The 27,233-nt window shown below is 35.7% G+C and overlaps 1 protein-coding gene across 6 annotated transcripts in view; it reads left to right on the top strand.

The window, feature by feature from the left end:
• Positions 1-27,233, top strand: part of TBC1D19 (TBC1 domain family member 19) — a 113,452-nt gene that overhangs the window by 63,796 nt on the left and 22,423 nt on the right. For all 6 annotated transcript variants that reach the window (XM_074322099.2, XM_019743920.3, XM_074322109.2 and 3 more), the window contains 4 exons: positions 2,574-2,648; positions 6,195-6,257; positions 20,013-20,097; positions 21,572-21,616. In XM_074322099.2, the coding sequence (XP_074178200.1) occupies positions 2,574-2,648; positions 6,195-6,257; positions 20,013-20,097; positions 21,572-21,616 (268 nt within the window). The remainder of the gene's footprint in view (positions 1-2,573; positions 2,649-6,194; positions 6,258-20,012; positions 20,098-21,571; positions 21,617-27,233) is intronic.

Genomic DNA, 27,233 nt, shown 5'->3' with positions numbered 1-27,233 from the left:
ACTATATAGCAGTTCCAAAATAATTGTTGAGGGTGGTACATCAGAGAGAGAGAGAGAGAGAAACACAGGAAGAGAAGAAGAGAATACTTACCTCTTATCACGAATATTTAATCAGAGCTTTTTGTTCAATTGCTTTTCAATCACTTAATATAAGCTACACATACAAATACCGTTGTAGGTCAAGAGTTAGAGAGATAAATGGAATATTTCACACCCATAAAGCTATTTTTTAAAATCTCGTCTTAATAGAGTGACTTTGGATATAATGCTTTAAGTTCCTGGTAGTTTTAGTGCTTTCACAAAAGCATTATCAAACTTTGATATTTTTCTCTTTTCAAGAAAATATGCGGTAGGTTTAAAAGGATGGATTTTACATATTTTCTTTCCTACATATTTTAGGTGTGTGTCAAAATATCCGTATATAGTATACATTCATATTTTTTAAATTTGTGCTTAACTTTAGCTTGCTAATTAAAAGAAGACAGAAAATTCCTCTTTATTTTTTTTAGGTACTTACTTACTGTAAGATAGCCAAGACTAGTGTTAACATTTAAGGTTTTCTTCAGTGATTTCTAAATAACATTCTCCACTTACCTAGGTCCACAACAATGCCTGACCTTGATTTTCCTGTCAGCCCACCTCGTCTTCACAGGGACTGTTTTTGACCTTCACTCTCTTCAACCACTTCTTTTTAGACTCTTAGCAAAAGACTTCACCTGCCTTCTACCCAGAGAAAACAGAAATCAGCATAAGAAATTCATTCAAATTCCTTCTCCTAAACCTGTAAACTTAATTACATCAGCACCTGTTCTTGCCGCCTCTATTTTTACAGCTAAACACTCCGAAAGAAAAGTCTATGCTGGATGCTGTTACTGCCTTAATCTCATTAATTACTCGTTCTGCCTTAGTCTGGCAAACTCCCCACTGCATGACTATCATAACTGCCTTAGCCAAGGCAGCTACGCAACAGATATTCTTCTTTGTCCCACACCACCCTGTCCCACAACTCTTCCTTGTCTGGTGGAATTTCTTCAGAAAGATTGGTGTGTACTAATGGAGGTAAACCAGGGCTAAATAAAGTGCCTGAGAGATGAATGGAGGGATTTGGAGGAACACAGGGGTCAGCTAAAGCAATGAGATATTTCCATCTCCCTTTAACACAACTACTACCCACTTCATTATTACCTTTACTCATTTTTGTAACCCTTGTTATGAATGCCCTGACCATCTATTAGCCTAATGCTCAACTAGATTGCAGTCTCAAGTCCCTCCTTCTCTCTCTTCCTTTCCTCCCTTTTGCTCTCCTTTCCATTTCCCTCTCATCCTCCATTTCTTATTCTCTATCAGATTAAACATTAGCCTAATCTTATCACTGTATAGAATTAATCATAATTTATAGTATTTTGGGACCCTATTCTCATATTTAATAAACTGACTTCTTTCTTAGCTATAAAGTTTAGTATGTTTAAACGTTTTTGTATTACAATAATTTAGATATTAGAAAGGCAGTACAGAGTAGTCCTTCTGGTTTTTGTATAGGATCTGGGGCCAGGTTTCCTGGGATGAAATCTTACTACCTTTGTAGCCTGGGACAGCAGCTTTTCTCTCTGGACATCAATTTCTCAAGTGTAAATGAGAATAATAATCAGAACTGTTTTATTTTGTGGGTATGGGGGTTAAATGAGTTAACTCATATCCGAGGTCTGACAATTAACTTTGTGAACTTGTTGCAACGATGTTGCTAACCTTTTTTATATCAGAGGGATGATTCATTATGAATTTGTACCAACTGGACAAACAGTTAACCAAGTTTACTATTTGGAAGTGCTGAAAAGGCTGCATGAAAACATTAGACACCTGAATTTCTCACCAACAACTCACCACTCACAAGGCACTGTCTGTGAGGGAGTTTTTAGCCAGTAAACAAATAACTATATTAGAACACCCTCCCTACTCACCTTATCTGGCCCACCAATGACTTCTTTCTTTACCCAATGATAAAAGAAATATGAAAAGGAAGATATTTTGATGACATTCCGGACATCAAGGGTAATATGACGACAGCTTTGATGAACATTCCAGAAAATGAGTTCCAAAACTGCTTTGAAGGGCGGACTAGGCACTGGCGTCAGTGCATAGCTTCCCAAGGGGAGTGCTTCCAAGGGGATCATAGTGATATTCAGCAATGAGGTACGGAGCACTTTATTTAGGATGAGTTCGTGAACTTAATTGTCAGACCTCATAGTGGGTAAAACAGTTCCTGGCACCTAGTAATTACTGAGTACTGTATTTGCTGTTAAAGTTAAATTATAGTTAATTAATTTAGGAAACATTGATTGAATACCCACAAGGTGCCAGATCTTATCCTAAGTGACAGGATTAATTATATTTATTGAGCATCTAGAATTGACCAGGCATGGAAAATGTAGTAGTGAATAATGATTATTATTTATTAAATGATTATTATTTATATGGTTATTAATGATTATTATTTATTAAAGTTTGAGGCTGATTCACACTCTACGAATGTGATTGACCTTTAATTTTTTTGTTTGTTTTACTTTTTACTCTAGGATATATTGTATTATGAACAGCTTAAGACCAATGTGATACAACATGACCTTTTGGTGGACAGTCTAATTTATAAAGTAAGTAAAAGTGTGCATAGTTTTTCCATTTCATTAATATCATTAAACAGTTATTGAGAGTCTTTAACATGCAGGGCCTGTGCTATGTATGATGATTCATATTAATCTTGAAAAATACTTTTAATTGTTCATATTTGTGAAGTTAAGGTTGACCTTCAAAATTTGCAGTCTCCATCCAATGTTATCTTCTTTCCCTTTGAAGCTGTCCTCATTACCCTTTCCTGCTCCTCATCTTTTGATTAAGAGAATGATAAGCATTTCTTGTCCTTATAAATTTAAGTTTACCATACAAAATGAAAAAGCAACTAAAAGGAAAATCAGACTATAATATTTTTATTTTATCTATCTCATGATTCTTTAGAAGCTACTGGTTTATTCTCTTGTATCAAAGTCATTTTTTAATTTTTATTTCTTTTAGTTTCTAGACATATGGTTAAGCACCTCTCAAGTTTTATGATACAGATACACTGAGGTTTTGTTTCCAGGCCTCTGATATCAAGTTGAGAAGTACATGCTGTAAGCATGATATAAGACATGGCTGATTCTGGATTAATAATTGGTCTATTTAAAACACTTGGATTTTAAATTTAGAACTTGTAGGACAGAGGAGAAGGGCATATTATTTCAGGTCTCAGAAACAGGGTAAAGAAGAGTACACACTGAGGACCTGAACATTTATCTGGGTAGAACATGACCAAGGTTAATAATAGCAACTACTAACTACTGTGTTTCCCCAAAAATAAGACCTAGCCAGACCATCAGCTCTAATGCGTCTTTTGGAGCAAAAATTAATATAAGACCCAGTCTTGTTTTAATATAAGACCTGGTCTTATATAGTATAATATAATATAATATACCAGGTATAATATAATATAATACCGGATATTATATTAATTTTTGCTCCAGAAGATGCATTAGAGCTGATGGTCTGGCTAGGTCTTATTTTCGGGGAAATATGGTAGTATTTAATGACTGCTCACTGTGTGACATACAGTATTCCAAACTCTTTATGTAGATAGTCACCTGATCCTGACAGCTACCTTATGAGTACCAGATACCAACATTTAGGCTATAAATGGTAAATTATTTCCTGGGGGGGAAAAAATAAAAAACTTGCATTCTGCAAAATCATGCATTAAAAATAATAGAGCTTATGGGAAAAATAGGGTTGGGGTACCTTTTGCAATATGTAGCCAGAATACTAAAGAAAGACAATAATTGGTAGCTTGGGAGATGAGTTGGACAGCTCAGGCCGGCTGCCCCTGCAGGAGCTATCAAAACTGTATAAAAATAATAAAGTGGAAATGCAAAAGCAATGCAGATAGAAGTGGTAGACGGGACTACTGGGGCTGCTGTTCAGGTGAGCAGGAGAGGAAGTAAAGCAGCTGAGAGATGTTCATGCAACGCTGGGTGGTGGGTTCCTCTCTGGAGAGGGAGCCCCCAGTGCAGTCATTCATTTCTCATTTTCGTGAAATGCAGTTATAAGGGATCGTGCTTGTGCAGCAGCTGAGCTGAAGGCCCTTTCCTTTCCTGATTATAATTCTGCTGATGCTTGGCTCCCGTTTTCAAAGAAAGATTCATATGAACCAACACAATTTCCATGTTATACTGATATCATCCTCTTACTCACCAGCTACCCATTGACACGTGTGTTATAACTAAACAGGAAGTACTATTATGTTGAGCATTTTACAGGTGAGGGAACTGAGGTAAAGAAAGATGAAAGAAATGTGTTTGAATTCACATGGTAAGTAGAAAAGCCAATTTGAACCGAAGCCACCTAACTTCACGATGAGACTTTTAACCACTGTACTCTACAGGGAGCACCGATGAGAAGAGTTAAGAGGAGACAGTTTTTTGATGAAAAGTCTTGACTCTCACAGAGGTTTTACATAGATTAGGATCATAGGTACTAGTATTAACTTGGAGGTCAAACGACTGTGCTTAGAATTATTGTAGCAACAGCATGAGAGATCTTTTGGGCCTTAAGACCGTCAAGCTCTTTTCTATTCAAATGAAAGAAGACTCACAAGAGAAAACATTCAGAAAACCAGGGAGTGCTATAATAGTCTGAGCGTTCTCTTGGCAGCCAACATGAATGTCAGTTTGAATCAGTAAAGAAAATCTGCTGTGAAAAAGAGGTAAACAGTTTGTGTCTGAAGAATTGAATGTAAGTTTTGTAGAGCCAATCCTGACTGTCCACAACATGAGTGTTTGGGGGAAGATATCAGTCTCTGATTGTTCCTGGCTTATGTTAATTTCGCTCTGCTGATCTTGTTGGAGCAACTCCAAACGTTATTAAAGGCAGCCCTTGAGGGAATGGGCATTTTAAAAAATTATTTGAAGTTTCATTACGGCTCCCTTTGGCAGAGACTCATTTTTAATTTAACTGAAAATAAAGTTGAATTGTTTTAGTGGTTAAAGGAATGAATGGAACAAGGCAACACTAAATATAGAACACCAGCAGACCTTCCCTCAGCTAAATTATTAAATGGTTCTCTCTGGACTGCATTTTTTCATAATCTTGTGTTTTATGCCCACCATCTACAGTTTTCCACCACTTACTATGACCTGACAGTTTATACCAATGTTTCTCAACTTTTTCCTCCTTATTACTCCCTAAAGAGAAAACTTCACTAATTTTTCTCAAATATAAAAATTAAATACCAAAGGATAAGATTTTGTTAGGTAGGGGTAAGCTTTGGAGGTCCACAAACCATTGTAATGTGTACAATTTTGGGGCCCCCAAGAAACAATTCTCACCCGCTTAGAGGCAGTATCACCCCTGTTGAGAATTCATGATCTCTACCTCTGCCCACGTTATCTTCTGACGTAGAAGACCGGCCCCTCTTGTCTCTTAATCTGTGTCTTTAAGATTTTCCAAACTTAGCATACATTCAGCTACCTCCAGAGTTGTCCATGACTCATTTCATCCTCCCTTATTGCTGCTTTGCTCAACAGCCCAGTTGAATTTTGTTGATTAAGCATTATTATCAGGGATTTCTGCATTTCTTTACAATTATTCCCATATTTCTACTTTGTGTATTTTCTTGCTGGTGAGACTGTAGACTTCTTGAAGGTAAACCTTGTCTTGTTTGTTTGGTAAGAAGTGATGACTTGCAAGTGAGTCATTACAAAGGCATGCAAGATTTTTGGTATTTTGAGGGGATGGCAAGAATGAGGACCTGAACAATGGAAGATGACATTTGAATAGTAATTTGATGCCAGACTGTTATGGTAGCTTCTGGATGTTATGATTACATCTGTTTTTCCAACTTTTAGGATAGCTAGATATTAGATTAAATGGAATAAAATTGAAATAAATAATGAGGAATTACTAATGGGACCTAAAAATCTGTCAGCAATTTGATATCAAATAATGTGTCATATATATTAGTCAAGTAAATTTATAGCAGTGATAAAATCTAATTGAGAAGTTTATAGTCATACATAAAGTAATAAATTACAGTATTCTTTCTCAATATTGTGAATAAATATTGCGTATTTATTTAGGTTCTGTTCAGTATTCTCTACTTTCAATTTTAGGATGTGAAGTTGACGGCAAGCAATGATGATTACTATTTTGTATTTGAAGATTATTTATATCAGGTAAGTTGAAAAATTTAAATATATAATGTTCTTTTTTAAGTTCTCTAACTCACGATGCTTTAGGAGATACCTCTGTTGTTAATTGAATCCTCCTGAAATCCAAGCCATGTTTATTTTTTATCAAATTAAGTGTTCTGAGTTTGGAATAAGGTTAATTTTTGTTCGTACGTGGGATTAGGTGGGAGAACCAGAGCTCCCAAATGAGTGTTTGGACTGTGCCGTTTGGTTGTATCTAGTGCAACCAGGAAATGTATAGGCACAGATTCTTAGGTCAGGTATCAAATTCGTATTTAAACCATCCCAAGATGTTTAGAGAAAGCATTTTACATAATACTTTTCTATTAAAGGTATTGAATAAATAATTAAATGTTTTGAAATCAGTTTGAAGTGTGATGATTACTCTTTGATTGTTTCGTATGCTGATATTGTGGATATTTGGATCCTTACCTAGGTTCTTTCTATTATCTACTAAAATAAAAATATCTTATCATAAATAGGAAGGATGTAACTTATATAGAATTGCCTGGGTGGTTTTTCTTAAAGATCTCACATATATATTAATACTTTGATTTTATGTAAATGTCAATATAAACGCCATGGAGAAAATACTTAGATTCCACAAAGCAGTTTTTGCTCGATTAAGTGTGAATAAGTCCTCGCTGTTTGAATTAGCAGGTTTCTTTTTGGTAATAGTGTAGTAGTGTGCATCTGTTTAAAGCAAAAGACAGAGTTAAGTAAGAGTCTCTCAAGAAGGTTCAATTTATCATACCTTCCAAGAACTGAAGTCCAAAGTCTCTAAAAAATTTATTTATGAAATTAAAATTGGAAATAACACTAGAAATAATTTTAAGAGAATTTCAAGAATTTCAAATACACAATTCATTTTTTATTTTAAAAATAGTAAAGATTTAAAAATCCCATTTTTAATTTAAATTTAGTTATTATTTAAAATTTGGAAAATGCAAAAATCTAAAAGTTTATTCACTTATGTAGCCAATATGTAGCCCGGTGCCTAATTCTTAGTACTCAATACAATTTTGAACATATGTGTACAGATAAAGATAATGCTTCATCTAGATAGTGTTGTTAGTTTACTGATAACCTCTATACTTAATAAATATTTAGTGGAAATGACCACTTTTGGAATGGCAGCATAGGAGCTCCATGGAACCATCCTTAGCAGAAAAACCATAACTGGTGAAAGTTATTTAAAAAACAAAAGCATTGAAAGTATTGGAACTGTCCTACGGTCATACATCAAGGCAGCAAATAAAAAGCGTTTATTCAAGGAAAGTTACAAAATCTCAGTAAGAACCGTCTATGGCACTTGAGCCATAACGCGCTCTCCCCGTCCCCTCACCCCCAGATCAGCCTGAAGGAAGCTTCAGTTCAGTTGAATGTGGCCAAGAAAAAGGAATTCCCTTTCCCTCTCACTTCTAGTCAAGGGCTACAGTATCTCTATAGGAGGGCCAGGTAGCCAGTATTTCTCATATGTCTCAGCTCTGTGTTGCAGATGCTAAATCCTAGAAGAATGCTGCCAAGAAGTCAGGGGCTCCCTTCTCCCACCCAGCCTACACTTACAGGGCAGACTTCTGCCCCAAGAGCTCTGCCTGCTCTTGAGAGGCTGAGAATCTGGGGCCCCACTGCCCTCACTCCAGCTTGCTCATAGGGTAGAGGTTCCACATTGGGAGAGGCCAACTGAGAAGACCAGAGGCTACCGTCCCCACCCAGTGCCTTCTCAGAAAGTAGAAAGGTCACTCTGAGAGAAGTGAGCTGCTGTCCCATTCCTAGCTCCAGAGTAGTGACTCTGAGATTTTGCCCACCGAGGAGAGGCAGCCATAAGAAAAGAGAGCTCTGAAACTCTCCTTAAGGAACTGACTTTTAAATGGAGTTTGGGAAAGTTCAAGCCTAACAGGGATCTCTAAAACAATGGAGATTTTAATAACAGGTAATTAAGAAGAGGCAGTTAACTCCATGAGAGTAACTACACACTAAACCATAAGCCAGCTATATACCAGACAGACCAGGGATAGAGACAGATAGGAAGAGTACTGATGGGGCAGAAACAAACCTCAATGAGCGGCCTCAAAAATGGCTTCTGCAATTGGGTCAGACTGTGGTACAATTTATGCCAGAAAACACTGTTGAAAATAATGGAGCAATCAGCTGGCAATTAGTGGAGATTAACATCTGGTTGTAATACCAACAAAAGCAGAAAGCTTAGTAGGGAGATGAGGCAAAGAAGCAGAGAACCCTGCTAAAGCCAGTGTCGTCAGAGAGTGACTGTGTATATGCCCAAGGCTCTGCCCTCTGAAGTACATCAGAGGTTTCATACTATGAGAGAAATAAACTTCAATAAAGTATTCCAACTAACTCACTAAACAAGCAAACAACAACAAGCCGCTCTACTGTAAGAGGGCCTACATGTCAGACTTAACAAAGGCTTCAGGGACAGCCGGTTAGCTCAGTTGGTTAGAGCGCGATGCTTATAACACCAGGGTTGCCGGTTCAATTCCCACATGGGCCAGTGTGAGCTGCGCCCTCCACAACTAGACTGAAACAACTGCTTGACTTGGAGCTGATGGGTCTTGGAAAAACACACTTAAAATAAATAAAAGTTAAAAAAAAAAAAGACTTCAATGCAGCCATTGTATGTATGTTCAGAGAACTAAAGGAAGCCATGCTTAAAGAAGCAAATAGAGATCAACAAATGTCTGATCAACATCATCAGATGTCTGATGATGACATCTCAGCAAATAGAGATCAACAAAGAGACAGAAATTATTTAAAAGTACCAGATGGAAATTCTGCAGTTGAAAAGTACAATAATTGAAATGAAAAATTCACTGGAAGGACTCAACGGTAGATTTAAACCGGCAGAAAAGAATCAGTGAACTTGAAGATAGATCAACAGAGATTACTTCACCCAAAGAACCAAGAAAAAAGAATGAAGATCAGTGAACATAGCCTCAGAGAAATGTAGGGCACCATTATACTCATCAACATACGTATAATGGGCGTACCAGAAGGAGAGGAAAGAGAAAAAGAAATAGAGAAAATATTTGAAGGAATAATTGCTGAAAACTTCCCATATTTGATGAAAAACATTTATCTACACCAAAAACTCAATGAACTCCAAATAAGACACACAGACACAGAAACTCAGATACATCATAGTCAAACTATCAAAAAGTCAATGAAAGAATCTTCAAAATTGCAAGAGAAGTGATTTGTCATATAGAAGGGTCCTCAAGATTAAAAGCTGATTTCTCATCAGAAAACATGGAGGCTAGAAGGCAGTAAAATAATTTTGCTTTTGTTTCTTGTGCCTTTTGCCTCACAGCTAAGAAATCACTGCCAAGATAAATGTCAAGGAGCCTTTTCTTATGTTTTCTTCTAGGAGTTTTATGGTTTCAGATCTTTAATCCATTTCAAGTTTTTGTTAGTGGTGTAACATAGGGGTCCAATTTCATTCTTCTGCATGTGGTTATCAAGTTTTATCTACACCATTTATTGAAGATACTATTCTTTCCCACCATTGAATATTCTTTGCTCCCTTGTCAAATATTAGTTGACTGTATATGTGGGTGTTTATTTCTGGGCTCTCGATTCTATTCCATTGGTCCATGTGTTGATTTTTTTGCCAATACCATACTGTTTTGATTACTTTAGCTCTGTAGTATAGTTTGAAATCAGGAAGTGTGATGCCTTCTGTTTCGTTTTTCTCAAGATTGCTTTGGCTATTTGGAGTTGTTTTGTGATTCTATACAAATTTTAGGATTGGTTTTTCTATTTCTATGAAAAATGCCATTATAATTTTGGTATAGGGATTGTATTGAATCTATAGATGGCTTTGGGTAATATGAACATTTTAACCATGTTAATTCTTCCGATCCATGGATATGGGGTATCTTTTTATTTGTGTCTTTTTCAGTTTCTTTCAGCAGAGTCTTATAGTTTTAAGTGTACAGATTTTTCACCTCCTCGGTTAAATTTATTCCTTAGCGTTTTATTGTTTTTGATGCTATTGTGAATGAGATTGTTTTCTTTATTTCTTTACCAGATTTTTTGTTGTTAGTGTATAGAAACACAACTGTTTTCTGTATGTTGATTTTGTGTTCTGCAACTTTCCTAAGTTCACTGATTAATTCTAGCAGATTTTTGGTGGAGTCTTTAGGTGTATATATATATGTATATATGTATATATGTATATATGTATATATAATCTGCAAATAAAGACAGTTTTATTTCTTTCCTATTTGGATGTCTTTAATTTCCTCTTTCTTTTTCTTTCTTTCTTTTTTCCCATTTCTCAGAGCGATCTTTTAAAAATACCAATCAATTCATGTACCTTGTGTGATTAAAACCAAAAAGACCAACATCCTTCATGGGGTCTGGGCCTACGTGACACTATGACGCAGCCCACCCCTCCAATCTCGTCACTCCCCTTCACCCCGACGCTCTCTCATCCTGAAGTTTACTATCCTCCTTTCTACCTCAGGGCCATTAGACCTGCGATTTCTTAATGAGGGAAGTTTGTTTTAAGTAATAAAAAGTATGTAATTGTTTACAGTGATGTAAAGAGTATTGCTCTGTCAAATTCCTATTTTTCATTTAGCTCTCAGCTGAAAGAATCACTCTCTTACATACACCTTTCCTGATCTACTCCCCATTCCATCTATCATAGACACACACACAGCAAGGTCATGGCCATCTAAAATGTTCGTCTGAAGTGCTATGTAATGCTTTCCATGCTTTTTATTTATAGTACTTATTATAGTTTATTTGATTATTTTATAATCAAATTCCCATATAAATTCCATAACTATTTTGGTCCTCTATGTTCCTTCTAGTGCATGCTGTAGATCCCAAATAAAAATCTGTCTTAATATCATATACTTTTTTTAATTGATAGGGTTTTGTTTTTGTTTTTACTGTTGGCAAAGAAGTTTTCTTCTTTTATGTAAAATCTTAAAATTAGTAATGATTGCCTGACTAAGGCTTTACTGTCACTGTACAGGGTTCTAGTTAGAGTTCAGTTCTAGATGTGATGATGGATCCTTTATATGAACTGAGTCCTAATAGAAATAGATCCATTGATATTGCACAATATTAAAGAAATAAAACAAACAAAATCAAATGAACTAAATATATACTAGTTGGCAAAAAACGTAACTTGTTAAATTTTTGGTCCTTCCTATGCTATTTCAATCCAGAACACGAAATTGTTATGACACTAAGCACATGAATACATAAATTATAACATCAACTGAAGGCCAATAATGGCATGATTTATATATAGTGTGTTGACTATTCTACTCAGTGTGTGAGTAGAGAAAGTGTAGATTTGACAATTTCATCACATGTGGTGACTGGAGAGAGGAGGATTGTCGACTTTAAGTTACAACTACAAAGGCTTTTTGGTGGCGGTAAAAGGGACTTTCCAGGTAACAAATCTGCCTCATTTGGTTAACAGGGTCAGTAAGGGCATCATCTTAAAAGAGAGCAGGAATATTTTCTCCAAATAGTGCCAGAATTAACCCTTGAGGAGATGTTCATTTTGTCTGTCCCACATTAACTTGGAAAACTTAAAAATGACTGAGTCTGACAAATGGAACTATTTATAAACAGTGAGTGCATTTTCTGAGAAAAAGCAGAATGATCATCAGTAGATATATATTGATCTTTATGTGTAAATGATACCACATTTGATGGGCTTACATTTCTAGCTAAGGAGGTAAGACATGAACATTAAAAACGTTTTGAAATTATTTTAAAGTGTTTATGTAAAGCATTGGATATAAATTAATTAATATCACAGACAGTAAGTACTATAGGAGGTACTTTTACCTTTATTTTGCATTTTTATCAATATTTTACTCTAAACTATATCGTTTAGATTTCATATGTTTTCATAATTTTTTCAATCGTACATCATGGCCTCTACTGCTTTTAGTACTTTGGAAATGACACTAAATAAGCTTTAATAGGGATCTTTATCCCTAAAACATAAGTAAAAAGATAATTACAATACCTAAGTTCTGTCTTTGGGAATTACGCAGAACTAAATTTTTCTTATGTGGATAGCTACTAAGAAAACACTTTCCATGATCATACCTTTTAATGATTTATATGAATTATTAGAGAGAAGTTTATTTTAAGTAATAAAAAAATATGTAATTGTATACATTGAAAACAATATTTTATTATCAGAAATTGAGTTCTAATTTTTTATATAAGCGTGTGTATGCACTTGTGTGCACGTGTGTGTGTGCATGTGTGCGTGTGAGAGGTAAGACAGAATAAAGCCTTTTTATCATTAGTCACAGACGTTCCTTTCGTAGAGCTGCCTAGTCACACAATCTGCTGTCTAGGAAAATTATTGGTGATAAGGAAATGAATTTAATGTTTCTGGCCATGCTCTGGGTCCAACCCATTTATTGGATTTTGTGACTAGACTACAAAATTAGATAGCATATGGCATTGCTGTGTCCATATAAAGATGAGAAAAACTTCAGCAATCCCTCTTTAATGAAAATCCAGGCCTATATTACAAGGATGCACTGCTCCCGAATAACTCGTGCAGTTACCTAAATTTTATAGGCAACAGCACTGACTATTCTAGAAATAATGTTTTGAGTAAATAAGTCAACTTTTTATCATTCCAAAGTTTAGTTAGTTTTTATTTTACATGAAATTCTTAAAAATACTTTTTGGTGTTGAAAGTCTCAAATTATGTCAGAGTTTTAAAATGTATTCAAACAGAAGATGGACCTTACCTCAGGGAAGAAAATTGGGTAGTGTGAATATTATTTTCGGGTTCCAGTACTTAATGGCATCATGACAACCTACAAGTTAATTTATTGTCCGAAGTGTATAAAATATTCGTGGGGAAGTATTCCTATACCGTAAGGGAAGACATGAGGATTTACTCCTTCTGTCCTGGGAAAAATTCTCTGTCATATTCTTGCCTTATGTAGCGTATGCTGAGTAGCAGTACTGACATATTAGAAAATGCCACAGTTACCGATATTTTAATGCCATTGAATGAATGGAGTTTAAGAAATATGTGATCAGATATTCTTTATTCATTTATCCATTTAGTCAAATTAGTAAGAGTGTTCTGGTACAGGAGCTGTATAAGAAGTGTCTGGTTCTTAATGGCAAGGAGTTAGGGGGAGAATGGGAAAAACAAAAATAAATGTGAACCCCATGCATGCTGTGACTGGTGAGGAGAGTTAGCTTAGCATGGCAGTGACCAGCTCTCACAGTTCCGCTTAGCGTTCATAAGCCCCCTAGAGAGAGAGAGCAAGGCCTGTGTGAATGGAAAAGAGAGAACAAATGCGAAAGACATGTCAGTCATTAGAACCACTTCCTCTTGAATCCATGTTCAACTACCTTGCCCTCCTCCCACCTTCTAGTAGCAATTACTTGACAAGACCTTAACCCTAGTTGAGTACAGTTCCACACCAATTCTGTGGCTGCAGCGTGCATTTGAACAGCTGCAGTGGCTGGAGAAAAACATGCAGCCATGATAAACTAGTTTTACTTTAAAGTCATACTGCTGACCTCAGGAGTTTTCAGTTCTGCCCAGCAATTCTGCATCATTCATCTATCCTCCTAGATGGCCTTTTACACGTTCTCTCTTTTCAAACCTCCATCTCTTCCCTTTCAGCTGATAACTTTGAGTCCTGTTTCTGAAAAAAATGAAAGCTCTGAGAAGAGAACACCCACATTCTCCCACCATCACATGTGCTGCCCCTACCTACAGCTGCACCCACATGCCCAGCTTTCCCTTCCTGGTATGATGGATAAACTATCCTTGCTTTTCTTTAGGATAAAGCCAATCCCTGCATTTGGACACTAGGCCTCATCTCCCCTTGGTACCCAAAGGCAGTGCAATGGTAGTGTTTCCATTGTGAGTTTCCCCATCTCTTGGATCACTCCTCTCAGTATACAAATATGCTGCTATTCCTCTCATCTGAAAAACAAAGCAAAATAAAATGAAACAAAAAATCTTTCTTGATCCTACACCTCTTCCAGCCACTGCCCCATTCCTCTGTTCCCTTCTTCAGTAAAACTGTTTTTAAAAAATCTGTTGGTATCGTTTCCAATTCCTATCCTAGTCTCTCTTTAACCATCCTTCATCAGACGTTTTTGCCCACCTGCACTACCAGAGGTCATAAGCGACTTCATATTGCTGAATCCAGTGGTCAATTCCCACCACTCATCTTGCTCTGTTTGATCATTCAATTGCTTATGCCCTCTGCTTAATTCTCTTTCTTCACTTGGTTTCTAGCACATTATGCATTCTGGTTTCTTTCTATCTTACTATGGCATACTCATTCACCTTTGCTGGTTTCTTCTTATCTCCCCGCCCCAGGAGTACCCCAAGGATAAGTCCTTGGACCCCTTGTTTTTCTTTAATGTCCTTGCCTTTATCTATTCTCATGACTTTAAATACCATTTATACACTGACAACTCTCACTTTTATATCTCTTTCTGGCCCTCTCCCTTCAACTCCAGGCTTACCTATCTGCTGTTCTTATGCCAGAAATCTTACTACGCATACAAAATTGGAATCTCAGAAGTTAAAACAACCACTCAGGTTAGCATAAGAATTGGCAGTTCTTCGCTTGCATCCCAGCGTTGCACACCAGTACGTGATGTCTAACATATGTCCTCTGGCATTATCACCTTACAGTCACCACTCTTCTCTCTAGAGCATCTCAGATATCGTGTCTTCTGTAGTCAGCAGGGACTCTAGGGGAACGGATGTAAGCCCAGAGCTTCTCCTAACATTACCGTGTTCCCACCAGCCTGTTAGGGCAAAGTTAGTACAAATATTTCTTTAGAAACTGTTTTCTTTCTAGGCAATGGTAGAAAAATATGTGTAGGTATATCTTCCTTTTGCATTATTTAACGTTAATCGTATCCGTTTATTAATAGTAGTCAAATTTGTTTATTATTGTATTAGTTGTATTACTCTGTTAGCTGTTTTAATTGTATTAGCTTATTATTGCTGCTATAACAATTGACCACCAATTTAGTGGTTTAAAACAAAATCAGCATATTCTCTTGAGAAGATCAGAAGCCTGAAATGAGTTTCACTGGGCTGAATCAAAGGGTTGTCAGGGCTGTGTTCCTTCTGGAGAGGAGAATCCATTTCCTTCCCTTGCTTTTACCAGCTTCTAAAGTACAACTACATCTTTGGCGCGTGGCCACTTCCTCTATCTTCAAAGACAGCAGACAGCATGTTCATGTTCAAATTTCTCTCACTCTGACCCTGTTGCCTCTCTTTCATTTATAAGGATCCTTGTGATTACATTGGGCCTAGCAAAATAATCCAGGATAATCTCCTCATCTAAAGATTTTCAATTTAATCACATCTGCAAAATTCCTTTTGTCTTGTACGGTAGAATATCCGTAGGTTCCAGGGATTAGGATGGGGATATCTTTGGGAGCAGGGGGGGGTGTGTGTGTGTGGGGGGGCATTATGCTACTTACCACGGTGGTACAGGAAGGTTTGCCGAGAGTTTAATATTATTTACTGGTTTGGTAAAACTTTATAGATTTAGAATATTTTAGAACCTAATGATTTTACTAAATTATTGGCAAATATTCATCACATTCACAGGTCTAAAAATAAAAATATGATCATTTCACAGTATATACAAGTATTAAAATCATTATGTTTTACCCTGACACTAATATATGTTAATTATATCTCAATTTAAAAATGATATGATTATGTCAATAGCTGCCCAAAATATATTTGAGACTGTACTTAAGAACATCTAATTTTTTAACTTGTGGTTAAAAAAAAACCCAAAAACATAAAATCATCTTAACCATCTTAACCCTCTTAACCATCTGTAGTGTTAGGTATATTCACACCATTATGCAACCTAACATTCTTTTTTTTTTAACTATTTATACACTATAGTGAAGAATATTTTTGACATATGAATAATATTTATATAAAATCACATTTGCTATCTTAATGTAAGTTAATGCTACTTATGTTGAAGTACTAGAGATATTACCATAAAAGCAAGGAAAGAACATGAGTCTTTTTGGAATTTCTAGCTAAAGAATAAGATAAGAAAAATAAATTAGAGTTATAAATTGCAGAAAGCATACAAAGTTATTATTGAGTATAGATATATAAAAATTCAAGGTAATAAAGTGAAAACCATTAGAACTAATAAGATAATTCAGTTAAATGCCTATTTACCAAATAAAATATTAAAATTATTTATTCTTTCAAATATGAGCAGTAATCATTTAGAATATGTAATGGAAAATAAAGAGCCAGGCAACATAAAGACTGAGCTTACTCACATAGCCAGCCCCCTTTCCACTATATACATAAAAGAAATTCTGGATAGATGATAACAAAGAATGTGAATACATAGCCAAATATCACATTTTTCAATGCACACACCCTTTGACTAGGCTATTCCATTATATATTTGTCCTACAAAAATATTCATGTATGTGTGAAATGACTCAGTAAAAGGTTAATTATTTTTACATTGTCAGAAATAGCATAAAGTTGAAAATCATTTAAATGTTCATTTTTAGAGGTCTAACCTATTAAATAAATTATGGTATATAATCGCAATGAAATATGATGTCGTCTTTAAAATTAAGCCACCCTATATGAAGCAGCAGTATATTCATTTATACTGGTATGAAAAGATCTCTAAAATACATTGTTAAAAAATAATAATGAGGTACTGAACATTGTATATGGTGTCCTACAACTTGAGCTAAAAATGCTGTTGTCAAAGTCACCAATACCTAAATCCAATGACCGATGATGAATCCTCCTCTTAATTGATTTCTCAACAGCATTTGATCCAGTCGTGCCCTTTCCTCATTTGGCTTTCTAGACATCGCATTCTCCCCCCCCCCCCCCCCCCGTTACTCTACGAGTCACCCATTTTGGGGACCTAAAGCTTATACAATTTGGGGGTCCCTCTTTAAGAAAGAGTATACAATATTATAAATATAAAATCAAGTAAGAACATGTAAAATTGTTTAGAATAAGGGGGAGAATAACAAGTTATTCGAACCAAAGAGATTCAGGTCCCCTTTTTCTGAACCTTATGAAGCAGTTTACTAGAAATATGTACATAGAAATACTATCTGATTACAACCTGACTTCCCCTCCTTACCTAGAACATACTACATCTCCCAGCAACTCCCAGCAACTCCCAGCACTCAAATGGACCCAGGCTAATGAATGGTTCCGAGAACCTTCCTTAGCATCATGGGAAATCCACCTCTCTTGGTTACTAGACTGGTTCCTTCTCTTCTCCTTAATATCTTAATGTTAGAGCGTCCCAGGTCTTAGTGCTGGCCTTCTTTTCTCTAGTTACACTCACTCACTTGGTGATTTCGCCACGCTCACCTATCTTGTGGCTTTCATTACCATCTATATGTTTATAACTCCCAAATTTATATCTTCAGTGTAAACCTCTCTTCTGTGCTACAGACTAGTATCTCCAACTGCCTATCCAACATTTCCATTTAGGTATTTTGCAGATAATCTCAAACTTAAAATGTTGAAAACTGAACCCCTGATCTCTCACTCCCAAAATTGGTCCTCTCAACTTGACCGATCTCAGTTGATGGTGACCATCTTTCCACTTATTCAGATCAAACATCTTTCTACTTGGCATCATCCTTGATTTCTCTCTCTCTCTCTCTCTCTCTCTCTCTCTCTCTCTCTCTCTCTCTCTCTCTCTCTCTCCATCCAATCTGTTAGTAAATCCCACTGCCCCTTCCTTTACCCTGTATTTAGAATTTCACCATTTCCCCCACTTTTACTATGTTGCAAGATGGTTTCCCAGGGAAGCAGACTCAGATGGAGATTGATATGCCAGAAAAGATGAGCTGAGACATGTTCCTAAAAGGGATGAAGCAGACTTTCATGAACAACAACAATGACTTTAATAATTTAGGTGAATATATAGAGAACATTATAAATGTGAGGAGGGATAACAAATTATTTGAGCAAAGTCATTTGCTCATTTTGTTGAAATGATAAATGTATGTTTGGTCTAACATACAATTAGACCAACGATTAGAATCCTTAATAAACAAATAATTTAAATAAATCAATAGTTTAAAAACCATCAGTGTTAAAAGGGACTCAGATAATGAACTGGAACATAAAGGAAATGCAAATAGAAGCTTGTTCAACCTCATTAATAATTAAAGCAAGATGCCATTTTTTAACTTATAAGATGATGATAATCTGTTTCGATGAGAATAAGAGAAAATATACTGTTTTACTGCTGGATATGTTTAAATAAATAGAAACTCTTTCTGGTGGGCAATTTGGCAATGGATATCACAAGTTTTAGTTTTAAAATGCCCCTAGTTTAACAAGACATCTAGGAATTTAAGTAAAGGTGTACATAAATATTTAGCTATATGGGAGTTCACTGCAATATTGTTTATAGTTCAGGAAAAGTGGAAATAATTAAATGAGCAACAACAAAAAAAGACAGGTTAAATAAACTTGTTCATCCATATAGTGGAATATTCTTCAACATTAAAAAATGTGGGTAGGAAATATTTATTTTAAAATATTGAGAGAAATAGGTTATAGAACAACATGTATAATCCTATTTTGTTTGAAAAATTTATACATGTGTGTATAAGACTAGTCTGAAAGGATATATATACATAAGAATATTAACACTTGTGGGATCATGGGTGTTTTTGCTCCTATTTTGATGATCTGTGTTTCTAATTTTTATCATAAATGTATTGCTTGTGTAGTATTTTAAAATATAATAAAAAGAAATGAGTATCAATGGTTGGTACACATTTCACCCTTGGGCCTGACTGATGTCCGGTGTCCATACTGATCCTTTTTCTAAAGCTGGGCCCTTTCTTGTGTCTTGGAGCCAGTTTCCCTCTCCGTTCTCTCTTGCTGTGAGTCCAGCCCTGGCTTTGTGTCCCATTCTGTTAACTGGGCTCCCGCCTTTTCCAGTCATTCCCAAATGCTTTTCTTAGTAACATCTTTTGAATTCCAGGTCTTCTAATGCCAGGACCCAGATTTCCTGTAACTAATTGCCTTCCCAGGGATTGGCCCGCTGCCCTAAAATTGCAGGTGGATGTCAGCAATCCAGTTCCTCCTAATGGACATCTTTAATTCTGATTTTCTGCGCTATTTTCCACTTCAAGTAGAGCTGCCACACTCTACCTGCTGGTCAGAACGAACAGCTTCTAACCTGTATTGGGCTGCCGCTTGCTGCAGCTGCCACCGCCGTCCCTTCTAAATATCATTATTGCCTCCCCTCCCACCCAGACATGCCCAACTGCCTGCTGCTACATCCCAGCAATGAGTCTAGTTCCAACTTCCGGCACTTCCCAAATTGCCCTATGCCATTGTAGTTCCCTAGGGTTCCCCCATACACTGCTCATCTGTTAAATTTTTCCAAAGTTCAAGTATTTCTCTTTCCCAGCTGCAAAGCACAGTAAAAGAATCAACTGATAGCACAACTTACATTTTCTACTGTTGTTCAAGATTTAAGTGGCTAACAGTAAGAAACCTTTGGATGAACTTTGGCCATCGCACTTGACATCCACTGTAAGCCCATCAATAGAGGGCGCTCTTCCCATTTCCAGGCACAGTACTGAACCTAAAAGACACTGCCTGAATGCCTCCCAAGCAGGAAATAGCAATGAATTAAACAGTGCTTAATTGTTTGTTTTTTCCAATGTTGTACCCAGGTTTTACTTTGTTTTTCCCGGGATACATCTGTGTTGGCTCACTTTGCATACAACAGTGCTTCACCACCAAAATCCTACATAAGAGGTAAAATGTTAGTAACATAAAGGAAATTACATTATTGTACCAAGACTGTTTATTTAATAGCATACATTGGTTTGTCGAATTTTTTGTTGTAAATTATTTAATAAGTTTTCTCTCAAATGACTATAACTATCCTCTGTCCCACTTAGTAAATGCCCAATCAACTTATCACAAATCACAGGAAAATGGTTCCCAGTAGCAGCATTTAAAGTTACATTATTAATCTTACCTACTTGCTCTTTCTGTTTTTGTCTTGTATTTTTATCTTTTATATCTGTTGACTTTTATTTTTCCTTCTATGAGTTTAGCTCAGCCAAGATTTCAAGGCCAGCCGCCCAGAAGTTGCTGCTGTCTTAACCTAGCTAAATTTGCTTTCTTGATTATTCCACATTATTCCATATTCATATTCGCCTCCATACGTACCCCACATGGATTTCCACTCCTCCCCCGCAAAAAATCACAGGTCCTTGAAGAACTAGCCTGTATCTCACCAAATCCATCAATCCATCATTGATTTCCTGCTCATCTAAACCTCTAAAACACCTAAAGCCTGTGACAGAAAGTTTAGCAAACATTTCCTATATCTATCCATCCTATCTATAATCTATTTTCCATTATTCCATTGTCTCCTTACATCCTTACACACAAAATTAGTCCTGTTGTCTCCACCTTAACCTACATTGGTCATGGTTCTTATTCTTCATCTCCCCTCTGCCACCCACCCCCAGGAACAACAAAAGATTTTTCTTTATTTAATTAAAAATACTACCTTAAAGCTCAGGGCAAGATTGCGTGTGGCTTTTCATGCAAGACTCAAAGGTGTTAGAAAAACTATCAAGATAAAAGCTACCTAAGGTGGGAGGTGGGAATAAACTCAGAACCTTCAAAGTTTTGAGGAAAAGCTATTTTTTTAAAACTCCTTTAAACATTTGAATGTGGTGAATATACTTGAATTTTTGGAGACCACTCTGATTTCAAATATTTAGCCTCATTCTTAGACGATATGAAGTTTTGGGATTCCAAAAATATTACTACCATATAAAGACATTTAATTTTTAACTTTTCAGTACATCCTATAAAAATGTAAACTAATGAGGCATTGCAAAGCTTAGGACTTTCTTTAATGAATAGATTAGAATTGTTTATAATTAGCTAAACAATCCTAACCTTGTAAATAGATGCTTCTCTTAAGTGCTTAAGAAGCTTGAAAGCATTTGTTCTTTTCATTGTTTTATATCACTTACCTTGTACTTAAGTTTCTATTACTGATTTTAATTGATGAAAGGATTTGCTAATATCAAAAACTCGGTGGACATATTTTCAAATTAATTCCATATCATAAAATGAAATGAAATTAGATTTCACTATTGCAGTTTTTAAAATTCCATTACCAGTAAATTCACAAAATCAGTTAATTTTTTCAGTTTTGTTTCTTTTATTTAATCATACTGAAACCCCCTATGGCTTTCTCTTACAGGAAAACTAGGAATGGAAGAATATGCTGTCTTTTATCCACCAAATGGTAAGAGTAATGCTATTGCTTCCTCTAGTGGGAAATAGGAAAATTACAACTTTCATAATAGGAATGACTTTCTTATTCTCTACTTTTAAATAATTTATGATCTAATAATAATTTAGTATCTAAAGCCTTCTGTAGAATACCTATGTTAGTTAACTTTTCCATGTTTGTGGTAGGTTTGTGCTAAACTACACCTTTTCTGGTTTTCCTTGAGACCAATAATAATATTTGTGAGAAAACTAACTAGACAGGTGTGTGAGTCCAGGCGCCTAATTTTCCTCTGAAGAACACCAGCTGGCCCATCTGGGGCCTCCCTCTGGCTTTACTGGAGCAGAGCACTAATGAGTGGGCTGCCTTACGCTGCACTTTGTTCTTCTCATAATTTGACAAGTGCAGTATTAATGAAAGAACAAGATTACAAAGAAATATATCACCAAAATAATCTAGTTCCATTATACAAAGGGATCAAATGTATAATGAGCTCATGAAATTTTAAAGATTCCTTTGAGATTGTTAGACTTTTTAAGATACGCTTCTTGGAAAGCAATACGTATCAGTCCTTAGGATGATATTAAATTGCATCCTGAAGAAGTTCTTTTACTCCAGCAGAGTTAAGAACATGGGCTTTGTAATCCAGCAGACCTGGGTTCAGATCCCAGTTCTGCCAGCTCACCCCATGACCTTGGGTAAGTTATATGGCTTTGCTGAACCTCAGATTTGTCATCTACAGCATATGGATTATAGATTCAATGAGATACAGTGTCTAAAACAGCACAGTGCCTGATGTGTATTGAGTGCTCAAAAAATGCAGGTGTTGTCAGTGTGTTTAGCTTCATTATTGCCCACTCCATCTAAAACTTTCATGGCACTGTTCTTTCTTTTCACCTCTTAGAGTGGTGTCCCAGGTTCTTTCACGGGACATCCACTGGTGCCTCTTTAAGCACTAGCGTTCTCCAGTGTCCCACCCCACCCTTGTTCTGCTCTGCTTTCACACATTTACAAGGACTTTTTATCTGCTGTCTTGGCTCTATTTGTTAATTACTCAAATTTATATCTTCAATTCTGACCTCTCAATAATTAACAAAACAAAAAAGCTCTGCTATTTCTCTCTCAGTTTATCATACTCTCATCTAACCGATAATTCCAGGCCTAAAACCTGGCAGTCACCCCGACTCCTCTCCGTCTGGGACCCTGCCCATCTGACAATTCACCAGGACCATCCAATTTTATCTTTAAAATACGTGTGGGACCTCTCTCCTCTTCACCATCACTGCTCCCTTGTGCTCCTTAAGGCTTTACTATCTCTACCTTGCTCATTGCAACAGATACCTAACCGGTCTCTCTTCTAGTCTTTTCTACTTTTGCTCTGTCTTTGACAATACTGTCTGAGTTACACGTCTAAAGGGAAAATCTGAAAATGATCGTTTTTCTCCTTAAAGGTTTCTTATCAGCTCCCCATCTCTTTATGAATAGTGTTCAAGCCTCTTGGCGTGGCAGTTGAGGACACATCTTGAGTCTGGCCTCTATTCAGTCTAACTCCTGGCTTCATAGCTCACCATTTCCCATCTTACCTTTTTAAAATCATATCGATATCAAACTATTAATCACACACACACACACACACACACACACACACACACACACACACACAGAAACACCTGCATACTCTCACAGAAGCATTATGCTGCTTCCTCATAATTTCCTCATAAAGTACCTCATAAAATACCTCATTACTTGGCTTGTTCCCATGCTTGGAGTAGCCCATTCACCCTTTGCTCAGCTGGCTAGTAGGCTCAGTTCAGGCAACCTCCTCTTCAGGAAGCTTTCTCTGCACCCCCAGGTTCGTGAAAGGCCCTTTCTCGAGGCTCCCACAGCACCCAGTGTGAAAATCTTTGGTCTCTCTTAGGATATTACGTTGACATTGTTTGTGTCTGCTTTATCTCCCTCTCTGGATTGCAAGTTTCCTGAGGTCCAGGACCACATTGTTGGTTTTTGTTCCCCCAGTATCTGGCTGTAGTGGGAGTTTAATGAGTATTTCTTTGAACTGCTTGGAGGCTTTTCAATTTTAACATTTAGGTATAACCTTAGTTACCTCTATCTCCCCAGAAACTTAATTTTCAGGTAACTTTTTATAAATATTTGTCTCTGCATCAGGAAGTAAACAGTAACATACCTCTGAAGGACCAAAATAGAGGTCTGTGGAGTCTCGTTCCTTCTCTCTATTCAAAGGAGAACTTCTCCAGCTTAGTTCAGAACATAATAGCTTTTACTAACATACATGTCTCACAGACTTGGATCACTGGTTTTTATGCCTCCTGGAGAAACAGAAGCATGGAAAGAAGCTGACAGAGATAGGAAAAATGACTAACAGTACCATGTTTCCCCTAAAATAAGACCTAGCCGGACAATCAGCTCTAATGAGTCTTTTGGAGCAAAAATTAACATAAGACCCGGTATTATATTATATTATATTATATTATATTATATTATATTATATTATATTATACCCAGTCTTATAGTAAAATAAGATTGGGTCTTATATTAATTTTTGCTCCAAAAGACTCATTAGAACTGATTGTCCGGCTAGGTCTTATTTTCGGGGAAACATGGTAGAAGTAAAAATCAGAGACCTTACAAAAAAAAAAAACACCCAAACTAACTATAAAACAGCATGTAACAGCATTCTACAAGTCAGTGCAGGAGTGTTTTATGTAAAAGCCAGTAACCCTATGCCTTTAGAAAGGTATCACTGGATTGTAGCATATTATAATAATGTAAGACTTTTATAATGAGCAAAAGGCACCAACAAAAACATATTGTTATAATAATAATAACAGTAGTTATAGCAGCAGTAGCTGACATTTTCCAAGCAATACTATATGCCAGGCAGTATGCTAAGTACATTACATGCATTAATTCATTTAATCCTTATGAGAACCTTCTGAGCCAGGTACTACCGTGTTTCCCCAAAAATAAGACCTAGCCGGAGAATCAGCTCTAATGCGTCTTTTGGAGCAAAAATGAATATAAGACCCAGTCTTATTTTACTATAATATAAGACTGGGTCATAATATAATATAATATAATATAATATAATATAATATAATATAATATAATATAATATAATATAATATAATATAATATAATATAATATAATATAATATAATATAATATAATATAATATAATATAATATAATATAATATAATATAATATAATATAATATAATATAATATAATATAATATAATATAATATAATATAATATAATATAATATAATATAATATAATATAATATAATATAATATAATATAATATAATATAATATAATATAATATAATATAATATAATATAATATAATATAATATAATATAATATAATATAATATAATATAATATAATATAATATAATATAATATAATATAATATAATATAATATAATATAATATAATATAATATAATATAATATAATATAATATAATATAATATAATATAATATAATATAATATAATATAATATAATATAATATAATATAATATAATATAATATAATATAATATAATATAATATAATATAATATAATATAATATAATATAATATAATATAATATAATATAATATAATATAATATAATATAATATAATATAATATAATATAATATAATATAATATAATATAATATAATATAATATAATATAATAAATATAATATAATATAATATAAAATACTGGGTCTTATATTAACTTTTGCTCCAAAAGACGCATTAGAGCTGATTGTCCAGCTAGGTTTTATTTTCAGGGAAACAGGGTAATATTATCCCTATTTACAGATAAAGCAGCTGAGGCAGAGTATTAACTTGCCCAGTGGGTAAGTGGTGAAGCCAGGCTTTGAGCCCCAGCTCTTTGACTTCAGAAGTGACGTTCTTAATCACCATGCTCTCCTGCCTCAGGAAGTGTTACTGAGTTCATTAGCGTGTCTTTTAGAAGAAAAAGTGGTTAGCATATTGAAAAAGTAAAAGATGCACATAATAGGTTCTAGAAAGATTTTCCTTGAGAATAAAAACAGTTTAATCCTTAATGAGGTAAACCCACAGCTGTTCATAATCTTAATTCTTCAGAATCATTTCTTCTCTCAGATAGTTTTAGAGCCTTACCGGAATCAGGGAGGAGTCTTCTCTGGGCAACGAGTCTGAAGTGGCAGAACAAGAAGAGACAAAAACCAGTTGGTCTGCTGTCCCTTTATTTTTCACTTAAGGCAATACCAGCACCATTTTTACATGACCCACCCTGTTTTTCAACCTCTGCCAAAGACAGGAGTACTCTGAAATCTCAAGGACACCTCTACCCTCCCCCCCCCACACACACACCCTAAAACTGGCCTGGCTTTCTGGGTCCCAGGGGCCCACACAGTGGTTTGCTGGCAGCTCATTGACACACTCTGTCCCTGACCAGGCAGGTGCTTACAAGGGACAGAGGTTTGCTCCCTCACCCACCCTCCCGTGATCCCCTTTCCTCTGTGGAAATGACAGGCCAGAGTGGTGTCACACACAACCCTCTCACCTCACTTGAGGCCTTGTCAATGGACAGATTTTTTTTCTAGTTGATTCATTAAACAACTGATGAGCAAAATTTCTGAGTTGAGGGAGACTTCTCACAGGTATTTTATAAGCTTTTCTTGCTTTTATTCTTTGTTCAACATGAATAATTTGTCTTTATTCACTTAATAAATACTTACTTAGCCAGCTCTGGCTCCCTCTCCTAGGTGGCGAGCCACAATAAAAATGCCTGCTGCTAGGGAGCTTACATTTTAGTGAGGGAGACACACAGTAAACCAATAAATAGCTAATGGATGTCATTTCGGAGTGATGAGGTGAACAGTGAAAAGGAACAGGAACTGATTACAGGTAGGGAGGTGAGGGAGGGCACGGGCATTTTAAATAAGGTGGTCAGGAAAGGTGCCTGCCAGTAACTCTCACGTCAGCTCCAAGGGAACCGTGACCTTCATAGTTTGAATGACCAACATATCTAGCACCTAGACTCACACACAACATAAAGTCACTGATCAGCAAACATTACTAAATGAATGAAGGAATGAATGTAAAAGAGTATACAGGAGCAAGAATAGAAGCAGGGAGACAAGACTTACATATAGATCTGAATGAGACTCAAACAAACATCAGAATTTGCTAATAATACCTTTTGTATCCTATAAGACAAGAGAAAATAATTGCTAGTGAACATCAGGTAGAGGAGTTTTAGGGCTCTATAGCAATGGTTCTCAACCAAAGCCACGTCCACCCCAGAGAACATTTGGAAATGTCTGAAGACACTGGTTATCATAGTGTGTGTGGGGGGAGAGGTGTACTAAAGGCTCTTAGAAGAAATAATGAAAGTAGATCATTTTAAATCTGCTTGCAAGTGTCAAGTGGATAAACAGCAATGTATTTTTGTCATCTATATTAATTAAATAATTTAAAACATCTTGTAATCCAAAATTCATTTGATGTGTAACTTTAGACATAAATTGAAACCTAATTTAAATTTTATTTAAACTATGACTTTATTTAAAGTATGACTTTTAGATTGATATTTAAATATGGATATGTTCTGATGTTTGGGGAAATTTTCA

The sequence above is a fragment of the Rhinolophus sinicus genome, chromosome 1, assembly GCF_057876585.1.
Source record: "Rhinolophus sinicus isolate RSI-liver-muscle chromosome 1, RSI-T2T, whole genome shotgun sequence".
NCBI lineage: Eukaryota > Metazoa > Chordata > Mammalia > Chiroptera > Rhinolophidae > Rhinolophus > Rhinolophus sinicus.
This window is presented reverse-complemented; position numbering and strand designations above follow the sequence as displayed.